This window comes from Sinocyclocheilus grahami, unplaced genomic scaffold (assembly GCF_001515645.1).
Source record: "Sinocyclocheilus grahami isolate Dianchi unplaced genomic scaffold, SAMN03320097.WGS_v1.1 scaffold57.1, whole genome shotgun sequence".
Classification (NCBI taxonomy): Eukaryota; Metazoa; Chordata; class Actinopteri; order Cypriniformes; family Cyprinidae; genus Sinocyclocheilus; species Sinocyclocheilus grahami.
The window spans coordinates 1,380,123-1,405,096 of NW_015505236.1; the positions used below are offsets into that span (position 1 = coordinate 1,380,123).

General features: G+C 39.5%; 2 protein-coding genes across 2 annotated transcripts in view; one reads left to right on the top strand and one right to left on the bottom strand.

Annotated features, from left to right (window-relative positions):
- LOC107584108 (protein shisa-9A) overlaps positions 1-22,694 on the bottom strand; it is a 47,070-nt gene extending 24,376 nt beyond the window's left edge. Inside the window, exons 1-2 of the mRNA XM_016270551.1 lie at positions 21,917-22,694; positions 20,574-20,680 (exon numbers count right to left, since the gene is read on the bottom strand). Of these exons, the coding sequence (XP_016126037.1) occupies positions 20,574-20,680; positions 21,917-22,434 (625 nt within the window). The 5' untranslated portion in view covers positions 22,435-22,694. The remainder of the gene's footprint in view (positions 1-20,573; positions 20,681-21,916) is intronic.
- Positions 17,785-24,974, top strand: part of LOC107584109 (serine/threonine-protein phosphatase CPPED1-like) — a 49,868-nt gene continuing 42,678 nt past the window's right edge. The window contains 1 exon segment of the mRNA XM_016270552.1: positions 17,785-17,889. Within this exon segment, the coding sequence (XP_016126038.1) occupies positions 17,874-17,889 (16 nt within the window). The 5' untranslated portion in view covers positions 17,785-17,873.

The following is a 24,974-nucleotide window of genomic DNA, read 5'->3' on the forward strand; positions in this document are numbered from 1 at the left end:
AAGATTTGCATAACGCTGCCCAAATGTTCACGCAAAGAAAGAAGGTGTAACTTTTATTCTAGCTGTAGTATTGTTGTTGCCGCCGCCGCCATGTCGTGAAGGCACTGTGTGTTTTGTTGTGAAAGCGAAACTACTTTGTTTGGCCTTCCAAAAGAGGATGATATCCGCTTCGTCATGCCTAGAGCTGATCCGTGCTGGTCGCTGAGGAAATACATCAACTTCGCGCTGTGGATCGCCGGATCGGATTTCACAGTGGACGAAGTGGAGTCCAGCCCGGGGTCGTCACATGTGGTTGCCGCAAGCCCGTCTGCCGCTCCTTCGTCGTATCCGCCGGCCGCGCCGTTCCTCACTCTAGCCCGCCGGCCGCCGCTCACTCTAGGCCTCCGGCCGTTCCTCACTCTAGGCCTCCGGCCACCGCTCACTCTAGCCCGCCGTGTGTGACGCTGTGTGTTCCGTGAAACTATAGCGAAACTATACTTTGTTTGGTCTTCCAAAAGAGGACATGACTAGAAATCAGTGGTTAAGTTGTATTTACAACACTGTTCCAGAACAGTTCAACCCAAATATTCAGATGTGTGCAGCGCATTTTATGGAGCACTGTTTCCTGATCCTGGTAGAGTAGACGACAATGCCGGCTGTTCTGACTCACAGACTCGAAGTACATTTTTTATATTTAAAGGATTTGCCACTGACGATTCAAACGTGAGTTTTGAGCAGTATAGAGTAGAGCTTGTTGTTTGTTGTTTCTCCAATCACAAATGGCATAGAGGAGAACAGATGAGACGTTAAACCGAGGTCCTGACTCTCTGTGGTCATTAAAAATCCCAGGATGTCTTTCGAAAAGTGTAGAGGTGTGACCTCGGCATCCTGGTCAAATTTGCCCATTGGCCTCTGATCATCATGGCCTCCTAACAATCCCCATATCTGCTGCTTGGCTTCATCACTCTGTCTCTTCTCCACCAATAAGCTGGTGTGTGGTGGGCGTTCTGGCGCACTATGGCTGCCGTCGCATCATCCAGGTGGATGCTGCACACTGGTGGTGGATGAGGAGATACCCCCTGACAATGTAAAGCGCTTTGAGTGCCTAGAAAAGCACTATATAAATGCAACAAATTATTATTATTAATATAATGTGTTTTTTTAACCTTAAACCGGACCAAGTAATGTTCTTTTTAGCAACATCATATGATCCCTTTAAACTCTGTTGCACTGAAATACCGTAAGTGATACAAAAGTGACGCAACAGTGACTTCGCCCCAGGATCTTATTTACATTGCTAGACCAGAGTGAAAACCACAAAAAAATTTTATAAAATAGAACATTTTGAGATTTCTGCAGGTGGAGAAAATTGTGTTTGCATCTGCTTTACCATCTGTCTGTCAATCAAACCTATGCCATCTCTTTGATACCCCGATTTATTACTATTAATACATTTACTAAGATTTATCTTTGTGTAACCATCCACTGCATCTGCATCTGTCTGAAAATCCCCAGACTCTTCAGAGTGTTTTGAGGTTAAATATGTCAAGGTTATCACAAAGCACATAGACTGAGAACAAGTCAACAATGTGACTATAAGATACCTTTACAGTTTCTCATTAAAGATGCAGGAGGGTATTTCGGGAGCTGCACCTCCCTCTGGGATGGAAGCAACAGAAGGGCATCTGAGCTTGCAAGTGATATCTTCTGCAAATCAGAGAGAACTATTCTCTGTTTTAATACACGAGTTTCACAATTTGAGTTGAATTACTGAAATAAATGAACTTTTCCACAACATTCCAATTTATTGAGATGCACCTGTATATTATACTTATTTGCAAAAACAGATAACTCAGTTTTTAACCATTTTCAAAAATCATGTTTTTTCACTGTGCATTCCAATTAATCTCAATCAAACTGCAGTTGGTTTATTTTTATTAGGTAAAATATAACTAAAAAATACTAGCTAACTAACAGTAAAACAGAATAAAATCATGATAACAATAAAAAACAAGATTTTTGAAAATTAAAAAAGATGGAGTTGTCTGTTTTTGCAAATAAACACTTCATATACACTTCATATACACATATTGTGGCGAGTATCCCGGTTCCAGATCAGCATCGCCCTGGAAACGCCGCTTCCACACTGATCACAGAAGCACAACACCTGTGCGTGATGAGTGGCGCACCTGGCACCACGGCACTTCACCCCACGAGCACTGAGTGGAGACTGGCAACGAGCACCATTCCTCTGAGCATGTGTGACCAGTGTGTGGGCAATAAATCACCCTCCGGGGCACTTTCTATCAGTACCGAGTCTGTGTTCTCATTCACCCCGCCACATATGGTGGAGAATGCAGGCATTGCAGGTGAATTGAGACACAGACTTGTAACGGCAGGTTGCTGTAACGATCTCTGTGCTTCTTCTAGGAGAATCGCTCTCTTCCCCAGGGACAAATGGAAGAGGTCATCTGCCGCCTGACTGAGCTCTCGGCCCATCAGCAGCAGTTTACCGAGCGACTGGCCGCATGACAGGAATATACTAACCGGGTCGTGGAACAACTGCAGGGCAGTGTGGCGGGGCGCATGCCCCTCCCGGAATCGCCCGTCAAGGCTCACCAGTAACTCGTCAGGTTAACCGAGCACGATGACATCGAGGCTTACCTCCATACTTTTGAGGTTATCGTGGCTCGGGAGGGCTGGGTCCCAGAAGAGTGGGCTCGCATCATCACCCCCTTCCTCACCGGAGAAGCTCAGCGGGCCTATTATGCCCTGCAGGCACCTCGGAATGAAAAATATGACGAGCTAAAAGCCAAAATTTTAGCCCGGGTGGGCCTGTCTCCCATGGGGGCATCGCAGCAATTCTACCAATGGACCTATGATGAACGGCAGATGGTGAGAGCTCAAGCTGCGCAACTTGCCGATTGGCTCACCTGTGGCTTCTCTCCGGTTCCCCTACCACTGACCAGGTAGCGGAGAAAGTCCTCGTCGATCGGCTGTTACGGGCGCTGCCCCGTCCGCTGAGGTGCCCGGTCAGTATGCAGAATCCACAGGACATCCACAGTCTTGTTGAAGCGGTCGAGCTGGCGGAGGCGACGAACGCCCGCGAGGCAGGGGAGAGAGGGTGATGGAGCGACGTCCGCTCAAAGGTGCACTGCGACCAGTCAGCAGATCGGTGGTCCCCGAATTTGTTGATGAGCCAATGCCCACTGAACCCCCAGCATCGACGGCCCAGAGCCTGGATGGCCGGGTGTTTCCTGCATCCGGACGGACCTTCCCCTGGCCCCAGCCGGAGGGTAAAGCTAGAGGGGAAACCAGTGCAGGCCTTGTTGGATTCCGGCAGTTCAGTCACCCTAGTGCAACCTACCCTGGTAAAACCAAGGCCCGAACAGAAGTCAGGAGTCATAGTCCGGCAGCGGCCCTACCGGATACCAGAAGCTCGCCGGCCGGCTATAGAGGAGGAGGTAAAGAAGATGCTCCAACTGGGAATCATCGAGCCCTCCCGTAGCCCCTGGGCCAGCGCAATAGTGATGGTTCCAAAGCCAGACAACACCCTCCGTTTCTGTAACGACTTCAGGAAGCTTAATCAAGTTTCCGCCTTCAACGGATATCCCATGCCGCGGGTGGATGAGCTCTTGGACCGGCTGGGCAAGTGCCACCTCGGCCTCACCGAAGCAAAGTACCTCGGTTACAAAATTGGAAGAGGGCTCATCATGCCCCAGGAAAAGAAGATTGAGGCGGGCATTTTTGGGGTTGGTGGGCTACTACCGATGCTTCATTCCTAACTTCTCCTCTATAGCCTGCCCCCTGTCAGACCTTACCAGGAAAGGGCAGCCGGAGAAGATAGTCTGGACTCCCGAGACAGAAGCCGCCTTCCGGGCCCTCAAGATGGCCCTGACGTCCTCCCCGGTCCTGCATGCCCCAGACTTCGGCTGCCCCTTCACCCTATATACCGACGCCCCGTGGTCTATATCAGCAGGAAACTCTCCCCCGCGGAAACCAGGTACGGGGCGCTGGAGAAAGAGGCCCTGGCCATAAAGTGGGCAGTCCTGGAGTTGAAGTACTACCCCTGGGGCCGGCGGTTCACCCTCCTCACAGACCATGCGCCACTCCAATGGATGTCCAAGGTGAAGGACACGAACGCCCGGGTGACGCGGTGGTTCCTCGCACTCCAGGACTTCTGCTTCCAGGTACAACATCGGGCTGGGGCCGACCACGGGAATGTGGACGGTCTCTCCCGGGGACAGGTCTGGCAGGTAACATCAAATTCCCCCTCCGTAATACCCCCACAATAAGTTATGTGTTTCCCCACAGGACCAGGGCGACGCCTGGGGTGGGGAATGTGGCGAGTATCCCGGTTCCAGATCAGCATCGCCCTGGAAACGCCGCTTCCACACTGATCACAGAGGCACAACACCTGTGCGTGATGAGTGGCGCACCTGGAGCTCGTTCACGCTGACCATAAAAGCCAGGAGAAGAGGCACCAGAGGGAGGTTGAAACGGAGCTCCAGGCGACATTAATGCTTGTTTCTCCTTATCCACAGACTCCGACGGCACCCCAGGAGAGGGATCTGCACCATGGCACTTCACCCCACGAGCACCGAGTGCAGACTGACACCGAGCACCATTCCTCTGAGCACGTGTGATCAGTGTGTGGGCAATATATCACCCTCCGGGGCACTTTCTATCAGTACCGCGTCTGTGTTCTCATTCACCCCGCGACAGTACATATATATATATATATATATATATATGTCATCATATATGTTGCATCAAAGTTTGAAAAACCAGGCATTATTTCCACATTGCGTTTTTACTCATTGGATAGCAGGTGTAAGATACATTTGAGATAAATATTAAATTGATCACTCAAACTACCTCAGGAGGATGTTCATAAATGCCCCTCCTTCCAAGTGGAAGTATGTCAGCATTTGGACATTTGGGAGCTGTGCAGTCCACACATGGAAAGAGCATTTTATTTTTCTACCAAATATATTGTTGCGATCACATATTCACAAAGTCCAAAGTGCTCTATCTATGCCTCTTCCAGACCTCCTTTCTTGCTCTCTCTTTATTTGGCATTATTTTCCAATAGAAGGATCATTCCAGGATATGAGAAGAGGTGACAACAGCACTGTTGGAGAAATGGTGCTGCAAGGCAATGGATCTCGTGCCGTTAAATGAAAAAAACTGATGCCAAGGCACGCTGTTCTTCCAAGAGTGAAAAATCCTTGTAAAAGGTAATCTCATGTGGAACCTCAATATCCCTTTGAGCAAAGTTTGAAACTCTTTTGCCAGTGGAGAGCACAAGAACATGAGAGTTCAAGAGATGAGAAGCTTATGAATATCATACATCACAGCAGGATTACAGAGAAACACACTTGTGAAGTCAGAAATAGCTTTATAAAAATCATCTGTTAATTGCATATATTAAAGAACATGTAATATGGATATGTCATGTGACCTTGCGTTGAGAAAAACATATAGTTTATGCTTAACTTTGTTTGCTGAGATAAGTTATACCAGTGGAGAGTCTCAACCCAAAAACTGGACATGGCATGTTATATGTTTGCATGCTCTCATTCATTTTCTTTTGATATTCTTTATTCCCTTTTGGTGTTTTTAAAAAGAATTAGGACAGGAAACAAGCACAACAACTTAGGGGATATTCTGACCAATAGTGGACAGAGACTCGACCCTGATCGCAGGTCTGTTCTGAAAGCAACGCTAAATTTAACCTGCATAGTTAGGACAGCAAAATAAATATGCTTTTAAAAAAGAAAACAAAATGCTTCACATATCTGTTGTTTTCCGTGTCAAAGGCTGTGTGTCCAATTAAACTTGGCACAGTATTTTGGCAAAAATTCATTTGTCACTTGGTAAAAGCAGTCAAATGAGGCAGGTGCCAACGGGTTGCCTAACATGCTCTCATCTTTGGAAAAACAAGATCAAAACACATGTAAAGAGAAACATTTGATTAAGACAATAAATAGGTTCACATATAAATTACTGCTTTTTTGCATTTACAAAATTGTAAGTTTTCCTGTTTTACACTGCTGTTCAAAAGTTTGGGATCGGTAAGATATTTTTAAAATGTTTTTGCAATCTCTTATGCTCACCAAAGTTGGATTTATTTGATAAAATACAGTAAAAACAGTAATATTGTGATATATTATTACAATTTAAAATAACTGATTTGTATTTGAATATATTTTAAAATATAATTTATTCCTGTGATGTAAAACTGAATTTTCAGCAGCCATTCAGTGTCACATGATCCTTCAGAAATCATTCTAACATGTTGATTTCATGCTCAAAAATATTTCCTATTATTGAAATATTGTGCTGCTTAAATTTGGTTTAGAAACCTTGATATATTTGTTCAGCATTCTCTGATGAATAAAATGTTCAAATGAACAACATGATAATTAAATAGAAATCTTTTGTAACATGATACAAAGTGATTTACTTTCACTTTTGATCAATTTAATCCATCCTTACTCAACTTAGTGACCCAAAATGTTTGAACAGTGGTGTATATTTGATTTTAAGTGAATTTTTATATTTACTTTTTTACAGTTTTAATACTTTCAGTGCCCAATTTAATATATGGGTCCTGAAGCAAAACTAGTTGAAAGTCGCTGAGTTGTTCTGATTGAATGCATAATGATGCAGCTATAATGAACTTTGTTTAACTTATTATGCTCCTGAGATGGCTGTGGGTCTCCGATCTATCTTACACACACACCTACCCACAGGAACTTATTAACAGCACTGTTTCAAATGGATCATCAGATCCATCCACCTTAACACCTGTTTTACAATTAATGCCAGTCATTGCCTTCGGGGGAAATTTGCCATCACTATAATATCGGAATAACATTGCAAGCATATCTCTGTTGCTCATTATAAATTCCAACCTGGGTCCTGCCCCTACTGTCTGGAATTACATTTAATGAGGGAGAATTCAATCTTAAACACATACTCGTTTTTACTGTGGCGTTTGATGGAGTGGCACTCATCCATGTTCACTGCATTAAACAAGCACATTCAATTTATCCTAACTTAATCTTGCCTGTAAAACTGCATTTGGATCTCCTTTTGCCCTCTTGGGGAGCTGATTATTCGTTAGCGTCTCTACAGTGATAATGAAAGCTGGCTGTCCACTTAAAGCTGAAGTTGAATAGACAGAGGATGGAAATGATTCCCGTTTCTGTCATGTCAAATGATAAACAGTCTGGAAATGCTAAGTGTTCTGCAGCAAATACATTAATCTGTCATTTCCCCTTGCTGCTGTGCGCTACATGAAATGAATTATGCATCGTTTTTGGGCAGTGGTGTGTTGATCTAAGGATTGGGGGCTGTGTGTTTTTGTGCTAGCATGAGCGTGTCCACCATGACAACAGACCCAATCAGTCATGTAGGCAAAGGAGAGTCACAAGGAAGGATTCAAATCAATGCATACATGAATGACATACATAGGTGACAAAGGCAGTCTTTGATTGATGCGGCTCAATAGGCGCTAACAGGGGAAAACCCCTTCCAATGGAGCTTTTGCTCATTCTGCTGTCAACCCATGTGGGTTTTTGATTAAAAATGTTCCGTAACAGCAGAATTCTCTTTGGTGTCATTTCAGCATCTTCCACGTGCGTGTTATCTGTCCTAAACGGTGGCAGCTATCAGTTTGAAACAGGAGTGGGTTTTTTCTAGGCATATGGACATTTCGGCAATGGCTATGGTGCAGTAAAGTGAAACCAAAAGTGTTTTCTCCAGCTTTCCTGCTTCGCTTGACCAGTGAGTAGATCAATAGCATTCAGATTGCTTTCCTTCCTGTCCATCCATCTTCGCTTCTTTAAATCTGCCCTTCACAAAAGCCTTCAGGATCAGCAAATCAAATTCTTGATCAAATTTTCATAAGCCACTAAGTAACTGATAAGCTCTTGGTGTGATGCACAACACATATTTATTGAGTTTTTAGATACTACGTTTTAGATATTGAGTGTATTGCGAAACCGAAATGGTACATTTGCATTTAGGTGCGAATATAAATAAGAATATCCACACCAGGATTAAAAATACGAAAAAAATTTGTGCCAAGTAGAAACGTACGGCTTGTGTGTAAGTTGATTTTATATGGCTTTGTAAAACTTTTATGCAATTTTGAAGAAACATTTGAATATGCGTATACATCGTAATCATTAGTCTTTCAAACGTTTTAAAACAATTTAAATTAACACATTTTTTAAATATATATATAAAAAATAATATATATTTTGTCAAAATTTAAAACCAGTCTGCAGATATTAGGCAGTCTGAGTTGACACATTTTGCAGAAAATCGTGTGGTGTATGATAGGCGCAGTTCTTCTGACAATTATTCTATTCAGTCGGAGGATATCAAACATGTTTGATATTTTTAATAGATTTTAGAACATTGTTTTAATATTTCCTGCATCCCCTAGCAGTAAGGCGTATGTTTCTGCATGAGTTTGCTTTGTTTGGAATGACTTGAAAGTCTGGTTAGTGTGCATTCCTCAGTTGTTTAGAGACCCAGGTTTTCTCTGCAACCATTTACAAAGTCGACAACTGTATGATGCTTTACGTTAAAATCCGTTCAGATTTTGCACCACTTGACAATTTATGTTTCTGCATGTTGGTAGCACCACAAAAATTCCAAATATGGTAGTGATGAGTAATAAGCAGATAAGGAAAAAACATTGAAGCAGTTTTTTTGTTTTGTTTTCTAAAACAGCAGTTTTGTTTCCCTCCCCCCTCCACCCCACCACCAAAATTTCTTTTGTATCCATCTACAATCCCAGTCGGCACCAAGACTGAAACCCACAACCTTTGGGTTACAAGTCTGACTCTATAACCATTAGGCCATACAGCTGTCCCTCTTCCCCCAGTGTACTGGAAGAAATAGGCTGCCAGCCTGTCCTCTGGGTGTGAAATCAGAGCCAAATCAATATGAATTTTAATACAGAAATTAAAAATATTCTGGTCATAGAAGAGGATAATTCCAAAATGTAGTATTGTGAGCAATACTTTCCATTTAGACCACCTTATGCCACCCACACACTGCATGATTTTAGCCCTGATTTTCCACTCTTCAACAGAGACACTGCAGGTGAATAGGGTAAAAAAAATAACTAATAGTTATCGCCTTACCCAGCTGATTGATTACATTGATAATTGCAAACATTTTTTGTATTACAAGTTTTCAAAAATTTTAGATTTAGATATGCAAATGAGTCATTATTTAATGAAATATGCGCTAATTCGCATACATTTCTAGTACAAAAATCTAAACACTGGATGATGTCAGTTTCAAAATTCTTGTTTAATTTTTTTGACATATTAGAGTTAAAAGTTTTTACAGAGGGAATTTTGGGTATCTCATTTTTGTCACTCCATCATTCAGGAAATGCTTAGAACGGACAGAAAACACTATATTTTCAGAATTTTTGGGGGATTGAAATGTTGTATATAATCAAGCAAATTATATGTGAACAAATCCCTCTGTAAAAACCTTCAGGATATAGAAAGGAATAAAAATTAAAAGTTTGGTGTATAAGTGCTACTGAAGTGGAAATTTATGGCTCGGTGTAGAAAAAACTCATTTTGAGAAAACGGCCTTTAAAAATATGTATTGTAACTGAAATCTATTGACACAAATCGATAACGTGCTATAAAAGAAACACTTAACAGTGTCTTTATACATCACAATAGACCCATTTTTCCCACAAAATATCTAATTTGACCGTACCTTACTCTACAGTGGTGAGCCAGGCAAAGATTCAGTTAACTTATGCTATTTCAATAATAAAACTATTCAGGAGAGTCACCATTTCCATAGAATGAATTTTCCTTTTCTATTTTCTCTCACAAAAAATTATCTATTTTTATAATGCGAGAATTAAAGGGTTAGTTCACCCCAAAATTTAAATTATGTCATTAATTACTCACCCTCATGTCGTTTCAAACCCGTAAGACCTTCGATAATCTTCGGAACAAAAATTAAGATATTTTTGATGAAATGTGAGAGCTCTCAGACCCTGCATAGACAGCAACGTAGTGTTAATTTCGTTAACGAAGACTATGACGAAAAATGTTCGTTGAAAAGCTTTTTTCCCACGACTAAGACGAGACGACAATAAGGTCAATAAACGATAACTAAGACTATATTAACATGCAATTTCGTTGACGAAATAAGACGAGACTAAAATGTATTCAAAAAGATAAAAACTTTACCAAAAACCCTTTTTTATTTTTGTCAAAAAAGGAGACAAAATGTTATTGCAGACTGCTACGGGCCTCTACTACACAAGCTTTCATGAGTGCGGTTGCCAGATATCAAGAATTATAATCCCAGAATCAGAGTTTCGCTGTTACGTTCAAACATTTTCTGCCCTGTGATTTGCTTATTTTAAGCAATCTGGCAACCATGCGCATGCGCTCGCTCCTCATTGCAGAAGCGCCGCGGCAGATGATCTGAAAAACAAACAAGCTGGAGTTTAGCGATCTAAATGAAAGTGTCTCTCAGCCGGTCAGTGTTCTGTCATGAGATCTTGACTGTATTGTTTGCGATTGTGATCGCTGAATAAATACACGTACTCAATCGCTGTTGTCTTAATAGAGAAATAGACTATTGATAGAAATAGAAATAGAACTACAATAGAAATAGAACTACAACATTTTGCTATAAGTTTGATTACATCATATAATAATTGCTGTTAATAGTGTTCATCGTCTGTTTTATTACTTCTTCTTAAATTGATTTTTCCGTACATTTCTGCCATATGTACATTAATTGAGAGTCACCACTGATAAGCTACCACTAAATATTGTAGAAACTTAATTTGCTGTAAAGTTGCTTTGCAATGATTTGTATCGTGAAAAGCGCTGTACAAATAAACTTGACTTGACTATTGCAATTATGGAATTACTAGGAATTTCACTGTTATAATATTTTTTGTTTGTTTTAGCTGTTTTCATAATGTAGACAGAGAGATTGCATGAGTCTTTGGTGTTGATTTATATAATAAAAAGCCTATAAATCAGTACACTAGATGAGGTAAAATACACCATGTGTGTGTCCACATTCTATTGATTTGTGCTTATGGCTCTCTGAAATGCAAAAGTAAATTTCTCAAATGACAACAATCATTACGATTATAATTGAGAACTTTTTTTTTAATCATTATACATAATGACGAAAATGTGACTAATATTTAATTGACTAAAAAAACTGACTACAATGCCATACATTTAATTGAAAAAACAAAAACAGGACAAGTTTGTCTAAATATGATAACTAAAATGTACATTTGAGCAAGACTAAATTAAAAATGGCCGCCAAAATGAATACTGCTGTACGGTTAATTAATAATAATCTCATTGCTAAAATGTCAATGTTTTCATTGACTAAAACTAGACTAAAATACTTTAGATTTTCTTGGACTAAAACTAGACTAAAATACTTTAGATTTTCTTGGACTAAAACTAGACTAAAATACTTTAGATTTTCTTGGACTAAAACTAGACAAAAATGTTGAGACTTTTAGTCGACTAAAACTGAATAGGATAAGGTTGACTAAATATGATAAAAACTAACAAGGACATTTAGCCCGGAACTAAGACTAAAATGAAAATAGCTGACAAAATTAACATTTCCCAGAGAGAAACGTAGTAAGGACATCGGTAAAACAGTCCATGTGACATCAGTGGCTCAACTTCAATTTTGCGAAGCTACGAGAATACTTTTTATGCACAAAGAAAACAAAAATAATATAATTTATTTAACAATTCTTCTCCCCCGAATTACTGTCTTCCACCATTTTGGAGAGTATCACAATGCATATGCACGCTTTACTCTAAGTATAAACAACGCTGATTATGCCGATTACGTTCATGCGCACGCTTTCCCCCTAATGTAAACAACGCCGATTATGTTCTTGGGTACTCTCCAAAATGGCATAAGACGTAACTCAGGGGAGAAGAATTGTTAAATAAATTATATTATTTTTGTTTTCTTTGCACACAAAGTATCCTCGTAGCTTCGCAAAATTGAAGTTGAACCAGTGATGTCACATGGACTGTTTTACCAATGTCCTTACTACGTTTCTGCCTGGGAATATTTCAGTTGCGTTGCTGTCTATGGAGGGTCAGAGAGCTCTCACATTCCATCAAAAATATCTTAATTTGTGTTCTGAAGATGAACGAAGGTCTTAAGGATTTTGAACGACATGAGGGTGAGTAATTAATGACAGAATATTTATTTTGGGGTTGAACTAACCCTTTAAATCTCACATTTATTCTTCTTTGATTTTTTTTTTTATATATTAGGATTGGAGCATCAACGGTGGTAATGTCTTGTGACAATGGGCACTGTGGGTCTCCATGTGAAGTAAAATTAGCATTGGCATCAAGTAGCAGACCTGTACGAGCCCCGATTCAGTGACGCACATCAGATGGCCACATGTCCCTCTTCCCCCAATGTGCTGGAAGAAATAGGCTGCCAGCCTGTCCTCTGGGTGTGAAATCAGAGCCAGTTCTCCTTGGTGGAGTTCTCTGAGCGTGGGGGGACCATGCTGACCTGAATGCAATCCTGGTGGGGGGTTTCTGCCATTGTAGCATGGCAGTAATGGTGGCTACGGTCGCTGAGCCAACAGAAATATGCTGCTTGCCTCCAGGAGCATGAACCGTGGCCCAGTAAATGGGATGGGATGGTGCCTCAGGTTGGGGGCCGATATGTTGCACACACTCTTTTTCTTACACATAGCCAATACTTGCATCAGTCCAGAGAATGAAAAGGATGTAAAAGATTGCAAAAAAGTAGAAAAAATGGCTTACATTTTAATTGTACCTGTAATTTTAATAGTTAATTATATTATCAATTAATTTAGTGTATTGCCATTAGAAAGCACTGCACAATAAGACAAATTAAGAAAAACAGAAATTTTGCCAGAGATTAAGATCTTAACCAAGTTATAATCTCCATTTATGATTTGTCCTGCATCTTATTGTCATAAATAGGACTAGCCGACAATATTTTGTGTGCATTAAAAAATTCATCATCATCATCATCACAATTTACTTTACAATTGGGTTGTGCCCATAGACGATAGTATCGTGTATCGACGATAGTCAGAGATATCGATGATAGCAGATGTTTGTTGATAGTCAAGACGATATTAGGCTCATTCTCCTATTAATGTATTAAATAATAATAATAATTCATTATAATTCGGCTAGTATTATCAAATTGCCCCGCTTTTTCATTCAGCACTGTATTTCACACGCGCACACACACACATACACACGCGCGCGCGCAAATGTAGTCGGTTTAGGAGTCTCCAACCACAAACACAGACACACATCATCTGCTGATATAAGGCATTTCGTTGCAATTTCACAAGTAATCTAAATGGCCTATATATGTGTAATATTTTAACCGAGCCCTCACAAACTGAGCTTAATACCACAGTTATGTTAGAATGCATCTCATTCTTGTTTCTGTGGTGGTGCGTCGGGGTCATAATCAGTGTTGCCAAGTCCGCGGTTTTCGCGCGGAATTGGGCTACTTTAACACTGTTGCCGCGGGTTGTTTTTAATGTCCGCGAGTTGAAGCGACCCCAATAACGTGATATTTCGACCCTGGAATGCGAATTTTACTGGAGGATCCCCGCCGAAAAACATGTATTTTACCCCCCTTAATTCGATTTTTACCAGGGTATCCCCCTCGAAACGCGATTGGGCTAGTTTTGAGTAGCAGTTGGGCGGGTTTTTTTGCGAAAACCTGGCAACCCTGCTCATCATGTTTGATTGATGTACTACCTGTTTAATTTCAATTTACTCCAAATATATGAACTTACCTGTTTAAAATATTTTATATTTAACGTGTTCGTTTATGTCCAATACTTAGTGTTAAACTGTTGTTTTTTAAAATAAATCTACTTTTGATTTTCACCGTTGACTGATTTTGCAGACCTTTTAGACCAGGGCTGTCCAAACTCGGTTCTGGAGGGCCGGTGTCCTGCAGAGTTTAGCTCCAACCCTAATTAAACACACCTGAACCAGCTAATCAAGCTCTTACTAGGCATAGAAACTTCTAGTCAGATGCGTTGAGGCAAGTTGGAGCTAAACTCTGCAGGACACCGGCCCTCCAGGACCGAGTTTGAACAGCCCTGTTTTAGACTGATAACTTCCGTGCGTCGATGCCGAAACTTGTCACAGGACGCGCGGTCCTAATAGCGATGTAGCTATGACTGTTGTATCCGAATATGTATGAACTAGCTGTTTTAGATATTTTTGTATTCAACATGTTAGTTTATCAGTACGTTTGAAAGTATATTATTTAGATTAGTGGTGCTTCCATAGGCTATTTCTCTCTCTCTCTCGCTCGCACGTTATAGTTATGAAATAGCCTATGACAAGTACAGGGAGTCTCTCTCTTGCCCCCACCCACCCATGCACGATAATATCGTCTATCGGCGATCTCACGGGCTGGCGATATGACGATTTGAAAAATGACCATATCGCCCAACACTACTTTACATGAACAAATAAATATACATCACATGAAAAACTTTTATTCAAGTCATTCATTAAAAATATCACACAATTGTATGACATTGCTGTTATAAAACCTTAAATAAAAAGAAGTGGGTAACTTATATTTTAGGCACAATATATTGACGCTTGTCTCTTTTAGCTCCACCAAGTCAAATATTTTCAAACAAAGCCATCTCTGAGCAGGCTTATTATCATAAGCTATTTTTGTTACTTGAAATAAAGCTGAAAATGTTGCCTTGCAACTGAGATTAGTTAAAGTTGAAGCACTATAATTACTGTGGAAATAAACTAAAATAACTAAATTAAAACAGCTAAAACGGAAATAAACCTAAATTATAAAAAAATTTGCTAAAATTAAATCTGAAAATAAAAAAAGTAAAATATTACTAAGAAATGTAATAGTATATCAATTAAACCAAAATAAAACTGTCTCTGTGCAACAACATAGAGGTGTTCCATTCCCAAATGAATCAGCATTTTTTAATGAATCAGTTGAATAAGTGATTCACTGGCTCACTTATAAAGACAGTCATATGTTGCCACTAGGGCTGTGTATCACCAGCAAAGTCACGATACGATACGTATCACGATACAGAGGCCACGATACGATACGTATCACGATACATGACTGCACTTAATTTCACCTCAGCAGAATTTAGAAAAACAGCTGTTTATTAAACACTGCTTACTATAGTGCCATTTCTAACTATTGGCAGAGCAGGCAGCTGACCTCTCCATTATGAAGGGCCTCCATAACTGTACCACAGTACAATATAGGTAACTGCATATGTTTCATGTTTACATTATGCACTCCCCACCAGGTACAATATTCTGATTGTTTGCATCTTGTTTTTAAGCCCATAAATAATAATGTACTTGTTCTAATAAATGTATATTGTAATGTACTCATTCTAATATATAAAAAAAAATATTTACATTGCTGGTAGGTTATCATTGCACAAATTAACACACTCTCTAAACTAACGCGCTGTCTTCACTGTATCTAACGCACACACGCTGAAGGCTGATTTAAGGCTGATTTATACTCGAGCGTCTGCAAGTTCGCTTTGAGTGTGCGCGACGTCGTTTCGCGTGGCGGTGTGCACAACATTTTTTGTAACTTTCCGTGCAGCTCCGCTTCCAAAGATGCACGTGTTCAAAGCGACTCTAGCCGAACATGCACGTCTGTGCCAGCATTTGTGTGAAACAGAAGCAGTTTGGTGCAGTCACACACACAGATAACGTTGCACAGCCTCTCTCTCTCTCTGTGTTGTAAATGAACAGTTGATGAATCACACTTTCTGAGAATAGAATATAGAAGTGGAGATCGCTAAACTGCAAGCAAATCGGTGTTTTCAGAAAGCAAGATATTTCCATATTGCGCAAGTGTGAAGCTCTGTTTCGGGGATTACATCTCTTTATATCAGGCAACCCAGATGTGTTCCTCTGCGGTCAGATTAAACCTGGTTGTAGCCTATATATGCTCTAGTCATTCTTTTTTAGAAACCTTGCACTTTTCTACTCAATTTTAAACGTTGTAAAATGTTTAACAAATTAAGCGCGGTCCACTGCTGCACACGTGCCACAATATCGATACAGGGCCAGCTATATTCGATACTCGTATCATCAAATCTCTGTGACGATACATCGTCGTATCGATATTTTGAACACAGCACTAGTTGCCACTTAGTGGTGTAATGGTGTAACATGCAGAAAGAGTACTGTTATTTTGTTTAAAGCTGCAGTCTGTAAGTTTTGCCTCTTTGTTGCCATCTCTGTCTGAAAACCTGGAATTGCAGTTGTGTGTGGAAATATCTAGCTTGCGGGGGTTGTGAGTCGGCACGGCTCCAGCGCGGATGAATTTAATGTTCTGAAGAGTATGTGTGGCAGTCAGTCACCGCACCGGTGTGGATATTTACTGTACTTCGCAATCACAGATTCTAGCCTACATCTTGGAATATGACCCAAATAAGAATTTTCACCGTATATTGCCATCTGAACAAGTAAGTAACAAGTCTGCCACGTTTGTTCTGACCAACTTAGGAAAAAAGCATTACCATAAATATCGCTGCCAATGGTGATTAAATCTAAAGATCGGTTAGCTACTCATATCACATCAAACCGTTCAAATTATTATTATTGTTATACTTTATTCTCAAATGATTAATGTTAACAACATCAGCATTGGTGACTATGAGTATAGTGTGTATTAGCATGTAGATTTCAATTTCTGCACAGTCTAATCTAATTGTCATACTCTTCGAATGTCATATTAAGAAATTATTTTAACCCAAAAAGCAAAGTATGCCCCCTTTGAACTGGTTTTCTTTAAAATACAAATCTTTGTTATCCGAGGCTATCTGTAATCAGAAGCACATTTATAACTGGAATATAATTTAATTTCATTCACATGTTTCATAAACACATAATCCTTTATAGATTACAATCCGCCATCAAAATTATACATATAATTATTCTGGCTGCTTTGAGAAAAGGCTATAAACGATCGGCCACCTGCAGGATCCTGACATGCGATAGCCTACTAGCCGGGACAAATTCTTTATGTTTACAGACGTGACGTAATGACGCAGCAGTATGCTCGAATTTCCCACGAAAACCTACCCGTACCACTCAAATTAGAAAACATTATTATAAGATAACCGTTGTGAATCAGGTTAAAGTAAGGAGATTGTAAAAGTAAGGAGGTTTTGAACACTGGCTGGTTATGCACTTGCTCAAATATTGATTTCGGATCATTTTTAACCAAAAAAAGTTACGGACTGCAGCTTTAAAGATTTAGAAAAGAACAGAGAGAATGGACTCTTCATTTGTTTTAAAAGAGTATTTCATAAAGAGTTGGTTTTATATGGTTGTGGCGAGTTATACTGGCTGTTTTAGCACTTCTGGTGGTGGCTAGAATAATGTGAACTTGTCAAATGAAAGTTTTAGCTTTGTTAACACTAGCATATGTGTGGCAGCATTTAGTGACAATCTCACACAACAATATTTAATAATAGCATTTCAAAGAGTGCACATATCATTTCATGATGAATCGTCCTGTCATATAAAAAAAAGATTTCAGAATAATTTTTAGATATAAGTTTTTGGCTTTTATCAAAATAACGCCAGATTGAAGTTAAAAGTTAGAGGTCTATTTGATGGCTTAAAAAGTTAACATGCCTCTAGACATCAGATCATCAGATTTTTTGCAATAAGAGAATCCTAGTACAAAGACATGCTTGAACTAGCAATGAACTAGGACAATTCGCTGTAAATGGACTTATTGCAAGTATAGTGCCAACGGCAAGAATAATCACACGGATGAAGAATGCAATAGGTGAGCAGAAATCCATTCTGTTCTCTACACTTTTTATTTTTTTAAGTTACAGTGAGTTTGTTAAGGACAACAGACGGGTTTTACTCTCGCTGATCTTTTAAGTCCATACAGAACATGCAGATGTGTCTTTAGCACCTGCGTATTTGCAAGCAGACCTTTGTTTCAGGTGTTTACATTGGCACAAGATTTAAAATAAATACAGCATAATAGATTTCTGCTGTTTCTTTTGGGAACCCCCATTAAGGTAATTAGTTTTAGCTGTGGCATTGGAAAAAGCTCCACTTCATCTGCAAGGTTCAGCTGCTCAGTGCGCTGTGGGAGGAAATGCTTTTCTTCCTCAATTCAGGTCACTGAATTGCAGAATTTAACATCCTGTACTGTACAATGATTGAAATCACACTGGGCTAAAGTCTTGATTATTTCATGCCATGACCAAAAAATTTACCATTCTGTATTCAATACTTCTTTTTTTCTATTTCTTTTTAAAGCCACGGGTACTCTTGTAACGCCAAGCTGTGATGGTAATGGAGCACAGTACTGTATCCTCCAGAATCCTGGATCGTTGCGAAAAAAAGGTCTAGTAATTTTGCACTTTCAGTGAGGTAACTAGACCTCTTTGATGGGATCATTCAGCACACGGTGGGTGAGCATCTAGATTGTCAGCGTCTTAGAGGAGGAATATTGAAGAGATTGCCAGAATATCGTTACTGCTTGATTGGTTTATGTGAAAAAATAATTTCCCCACAAATTCCATATGAGCATGAGCGAATCTGAATACGTCAAGAATACAAAATAAGGAATGTATAACATATTTTCATCTTGTATGTTCTTAAATCTTTGAAACGTTCTCAGTATCACATATAAGAGTGATTAGGGGGGAAACCAGTTGTGTAATCTAACTAGGTTTACATATTGAAATAATAACAGCAGTTAACCTACAGCACATGCAGAGTCTTTCTGTCATCTCATGTTGAAAGAAATAATCTCACATCTGTCATTTAAGAGTGTATGAACATCTATTATGACACATAAAGCAGATTTGATAATCTTCTGTGTTACAGCGTTCAAAAGACAGGAACTTTTATCAATAGACTTAGGCTTTATTCTTATCTACACTTATTCGGAAAACTACACCTTTAACGTATCTTTAAGCTTTAAAACATATCTTTATGTTTTAATTACAAGATCTTATGACCTGCCACTCAGGGGTCAACTTGAGAATTCAGAAAACTCTCATATTAAGGTCCTCTGCATAATCGCTGGAATTACTTGCTCTTAGGTCCTGCTCTCTTGATTTCGGTTCAAATCATTATCTCATATGGAGTAACTCGGTGGACTGTGTATTTAATCGTTGGGGTCAGAGGTTAAAAGCAGTCCACGTAATTACACTCAGGTTTATGGATTAAAAGCCAGTACTGCAAGAATAATGATCATGATATGGAAATAAGGGGTGAGCCAAAATGACTCTTTGAATGTATTTTTGTGTAATAGAGGACAGAACTGACATTGTACTGATTTCATAGTTACATTTCTAAATCAAGCTTGTTAATGGCTGGTGTGACACTCCATATGTAATGGTTGCCTGCAAGTGAAACAAAACTTTCATCATCCACACACTGTTAAAAATCTTTCTTATTGTTTTATTTGATTTTTTTTTCTTTTTCAGTGCATCTTTTCAATTTAAGAGCCTACAGTGCAGGTGTAGAACGGGTGTATAAATAAAAAATTAAGTAAAACCCCTCCAGACTCATATGAAAAGGCTCTTTCACAGCACCATTGAGGTTCTGTATAGCACTTTCAAAGCATGCTTCTTTGTGCAACCAAAAAAAGAGTTCTATTTAGCACCAAAAAGGGTTGTGCTACTGTTAAAACCAAAAACACCCTCACAAGTCTAGTGCTCTTACCATTTTCCTGAGATATATCTACATATTATTGCTCTTAGTCTTTGTTTATAATAAAGAAATGTAACATAAAAGTAATCTGAGTTTTCAAAAACTTCTGATGGAGATATCTACAATATGCATGGCAGTGAAGAAAGTGTGACATTATCTTTGCAATTAGATGAAAGGGAAATTTCTCCAGCTACTGACTCACATCCTCAGTGTCAACCAAAATGGATCCTTCTGAGGGGGGCTTTGATATCCTCACTGTATTTTGTGTTATTTCAACACAGATATATTTAGGGAGTTGATAACCACAGAGGGGGTGAAGTAATCAGAATCGCAGCAAATGAGAGTTTAAAAATTTGTGACAGGGCCATTCATTTCGAGCGGTTTTAAACAATACCGTACACACAACTGCCGCAGCAGCCCACGGCAGTGACCATAAATAGGCTTATTTCACAACAGCGTTGTGCTCACAGCATCTCCATTTTCTTACACATATCTGTATATGCTAAGCATTGAATATGAAAATCAAAAAGTGGTGCAGAACCAACAAAGTTTTGCACCGCAAGTAAAACTTTGAGTACTTAATATATTATTATATGCATCATTTATAACTACATGTGTAATTCAGTACACAAGTGCATTGTATTGCGTAGAGGTTATGGTATATTGAGCACTCGAGCCAGGAGAAACATGCTTTTAGACTGTTTCAGGCTATTTTCATAAGAGCATAAATGTAGTGCATAGTTTATGCTGAGCTCGTGGGAAAAGAGAGGAAGTAGGCTACAATCAACTTACGCATGTTGTTTGCTCTCGCCTGCACAGTGTCATAATGCTGTGTGTGCATTCCGATGGCCTCCTCGTGCTGACCCTGACGGGCGCCTTGCATTACGCTCGCAACAGCTCTGTTGAAGAACAAACATTTGTTAGCTTAGTATTCCATTGAATTTCCTTGCATTGTGTAATCGGCCTTTATTTAGATATCAAAGAATGGCATACAGTGATATAATGTCAGTAGACTGACATCTAGTCATTCAGTGCTATAGCTGCCGCTGTCCAGAGTGCTGATTCAAAGAGAACAGGTTTTTTCTGTGAGCCGCTCTTTCAGCAACCTGCACACTGTGGGCTGTGAAGCTCTCATCAGAGGTTTTGACCCACAGAATCAGTAGGAACAAGAGATTTCCACCTCCACCATTCAAGCTGAGTAACCAAAGGGTAAAAAACTGACAACCGGATGTTATGCAATATAATGTAATATCTAAAATGGTTTGTACAGTACTTGTGGTTTACATGTACAAGTTAACCGTGTTTCCATGTGGATCTCTTGAGATCTGTGATTCAAGAAAGCCTTTAAAAAGAGAGCTTGCATAACACAAATCCATGAATTTAGAAAGCTTAATGAAGATTCAAGGGATTGTTTTTGCTCTAATTAAGCATGAATATGTATGGGAAGAATAGGCACAACAGTAAATGCAGAGCTTTGACAACCAACAATCAAAAGCCACAAAAGATTGGGTTAGTGAGAAATTTCTTAGTTGGAAATTTTTTTAATCCATTCTTGGATGGAGTGAACAATTTTCACCCTTTTGCTGTTTTTAAATTGCTTTTAGTTGTTGGTCTACTACACACATGCACCAAACGCATATCATTCACTGTTGCCATGCTGTTTTTCAGTGTCTTGCACCATGAGCACTTTCCCTCTTTCTCCCCTTTTGTTTTGTTTGTCAAAATGTTGTCCAATAATAAAATATTTACAACAAAACGCATTTCGAAACATCCGAGATCTGTTGCATTCGGTTATGTCTAGGTTTATTTATATATATTTTTTACATGTTTTTGAACGACCCTAGCAGTCACACACACAGGAGCGCTCTAACGTTCGAAAACAGAGATGCACGATGTAATGGCATCTCGAGATGCGTTTTAAAAAGTTTAACTTCTCTTAAATTGACAGAGATGAATAAACGCAGAGCTCATGCAAGACGCGTGCAACATCAAAGACATCCATATAAGCAAGCACATTTACAAAAAACGAAAAAGAATCAGTGGCAAAGCACGCTGTTTTTACCATAAGTATTTTTGGTCAAATTCAAAAAGAAAATGAAGACTTCGTCAAACCATCATAACTATGAGTTACTTACCGAGACATACTTTCTCTGTGAGGTCTGTGAGCCTTTTCTAGTCCAAGTTTGGTAAATATCCCGACCAGTGCCATGATTGCCACTACTCCACATATTATATACACAATCAAGTTTGTTTTATCCTTGGTTGGATCGTGTCTAGGGTCTAGGGTTTTCTTATAGGGTGGCTGTCCTGTTAGCCATACTGGTGTATCATAATTTTTGCAGGTGCTCTGATCCAAACGAGAGTTTTTATAAGCGCAGCAAAATCTGAAGCCACAAGTGCCGCAACAGAATAAATAATTGCCAGTTTGGCAAACGAACGGCGGGTCCCACTGTCCCATGACATCATAGTAACCCCGACATTTGTCCTCAGTATGTGGAGGTTCAGAAACGCTCTCCTCATCCCGGGACCCATTGGATCCTGAGAGCATTATAAACCCCTCGAGCTGCTGCTGCTGCGCTTCCCCGACCGCGCTGCACAACAGCACCAGAACTTTGACCAAGAAGTATTCTAACAGCAAGACTGTCCATTTCATCCTGTAGTCTCCTGGAGGCTTCCTTTGGAGGACAAACTGAGACAGAGAAACGACTTGGTACTACCACTGACAGCAGGGCATAAATCCACGCGAGTGAACAAAGCCATTCGGGGAGGTTTGCATTTTAAAAGAGGTCAATTAAGACCGCATTTGTCTGTAAAGTCCACTCTGACAGCTGTTGATCTCAATCCCAATTGTTCTCAAGTACTTTTCAGCGCTCTGAAACCACTGCGCCAACTACCCTGAAGGCTGTCTTTGTTTGCGACGATGACAGGAGAGCTGAGGCAGAACTGTGGAGCGCGCGCGCTGAGAGTGGGAGAGACAGTGCGTAAAGGGAAGGAGGAGACATGGGAGGGATTGGACAAGAAAAAATTGTTCTGTAGTAAAAAACCACAGAGAAAAGTTGCCGTCTGACTTATGTTACTATGCAACTTGCAAACGAATATAATTTCTTCTCTGGCGTGTAAAATACCTACTAAAGGCTCCTGTCTTAAAAAATTAAATTGCAAAATAATGTAAGCCTATACAGATCGCAAACCAGTTCCGTAACTTGACTATACATATACGAGAAAACACCAATGCTAAATGGTTTTGTGGTTTCTTTGCGCAGTGCGTGGGTCTGCGTAACCCCTTTGCGAGTTGCATCTCCACAGTGCCTCTATCGTAAAGCAAAGTCATCTTCATGATACGAGTTATTCATTTTCTGTTATTCACTAGATACTTCATGCGTTTGGATATCATAGAAAAGATTTGTCGTTCGTTTAAGTAGAAGTATTCCAATAAAAGAGTAGATTTTAAACTAAGAACTTTTTAATTATTATTCTTTATTTTAATTTTAAAAGTGACAATGCACAATGTCTTTAACATAAGCACTTAAGTCTATTATGTAAATGTGCCCATTTTTTATAACCTTTTACAATATATAATTTTATAATCAGTATACTGGCAGAATTGGGAGCAGTGAGATCCATTGTGCCATTCCAACCCTGTAGCTTATAACAGATTTTGCATATACCCTCGCCTATCGTCTTTCTTTCTTTCTTTTTCTATTGTATTTTATTTATTTTATTTTACAGCTGCTGATCCCCATCCATTTTAATTGATAAAGAGCCAATGAGAAATTTCTAGACAGAATAATGTTCCCACATGGTGTGAGAAATAATTAAAGCTTTTTATATTACGGACATAGCCTACATATTGTTTATGCCAAATATGCAACATGCGTCTAACCTCCACATATGTAGGACCACATTTACCTCATTTAATATGAACCTATTTTAAGCTACCAGATAGGCTACCTGGTTGATTTACAGTGTTTTTTCTATGTAGATAGACACATAGGCCTACATTGTATTGATATATGCAAAACAATAAAAATTGAAACATATATTTATTTAAAAAATACATTTATTAGACACTGCTAATGCAATCAGAACACCGTCAATCATCGAATATCACATTTATCGCAAACAACGTTGATTGATGTCTATCGATAAAAATTCCATCGAGTTATAGGCCTATTGTAACACAATACAATGGACAATAAACCTATTTTAGATTTTAATTTAGTTTCTTTAGTATTGTTTCCTCTGGTTTTACATTGAAGTTTTTCTTTGATGCTTGTTTATATAAAACTAGTGTAGTAGGCTACTGTGCATTTTGAAAGTAGTGTCATTGTTTTTAATTTTGTAAATCGTAAAATATATCCATACAGTGTTGCCAACTGCTTTCAATGGAAAGTAGCTAAAACTGGTAGCTAAATGTCACTAGATGACATCATAATGGCAAATTCACTAATCTATATAAAGATGAATATAGACAAAGTCCCTTTAAGGCAAGTCATGTCACTCGGCGGCCATCTTTGAAACGCCTCTCGAGCATGCAAGTGCAGCTCCTATCTCTTTCAAACATCAAATTCTCCCAAAACTATTCACTAAGCTAACGATTAAATTTCATATTTGAAATCACCAATGAAATCTGACAACAACTGTATCATAAATGTTGTTTATTTTGCTCAAATAGCATTAAAAAAAGCTTATTTTTCAGGCTAAGATCAGCCGGTGCGCATGCGCAGTCCTAAGCGCACGTCTCAGAGCGCTAGGTCGACAGCGACGTCATTTGTGCGCGGTGTTCAACAACAGAAACAAAGAACAACATTAACAACAGGAGAATGGAGGACGATGTAATCGGTGCTGTGTGTTTGTTGTGTCTCATGGGTTTCACAATAATGGACATGGAAAGTCGACGTATACGTAAAGTGATTGAAAGAATGGAAAGGAGGACTAAGAATCTCCAACGACAACTGGCAGTGCTACATTTGCTACAAGTGCCTGCACTTCAGCGTCCGTCCATCTATCGCTGTTCTCCATACTTGAGAAATAAGTTGACATGCTTACAGTATGTTTACACAGCGTTTGAAATCATGGCGGGTGAGGGTGAAAAAGGCAGTCCGGTACTAAAATCACACCCAGTTTTGGCGGTGCGAACACGCCGAAAAGTGGGTAGTTCCACAATTAGTTCTGGTACTATGAAAAGGTTCC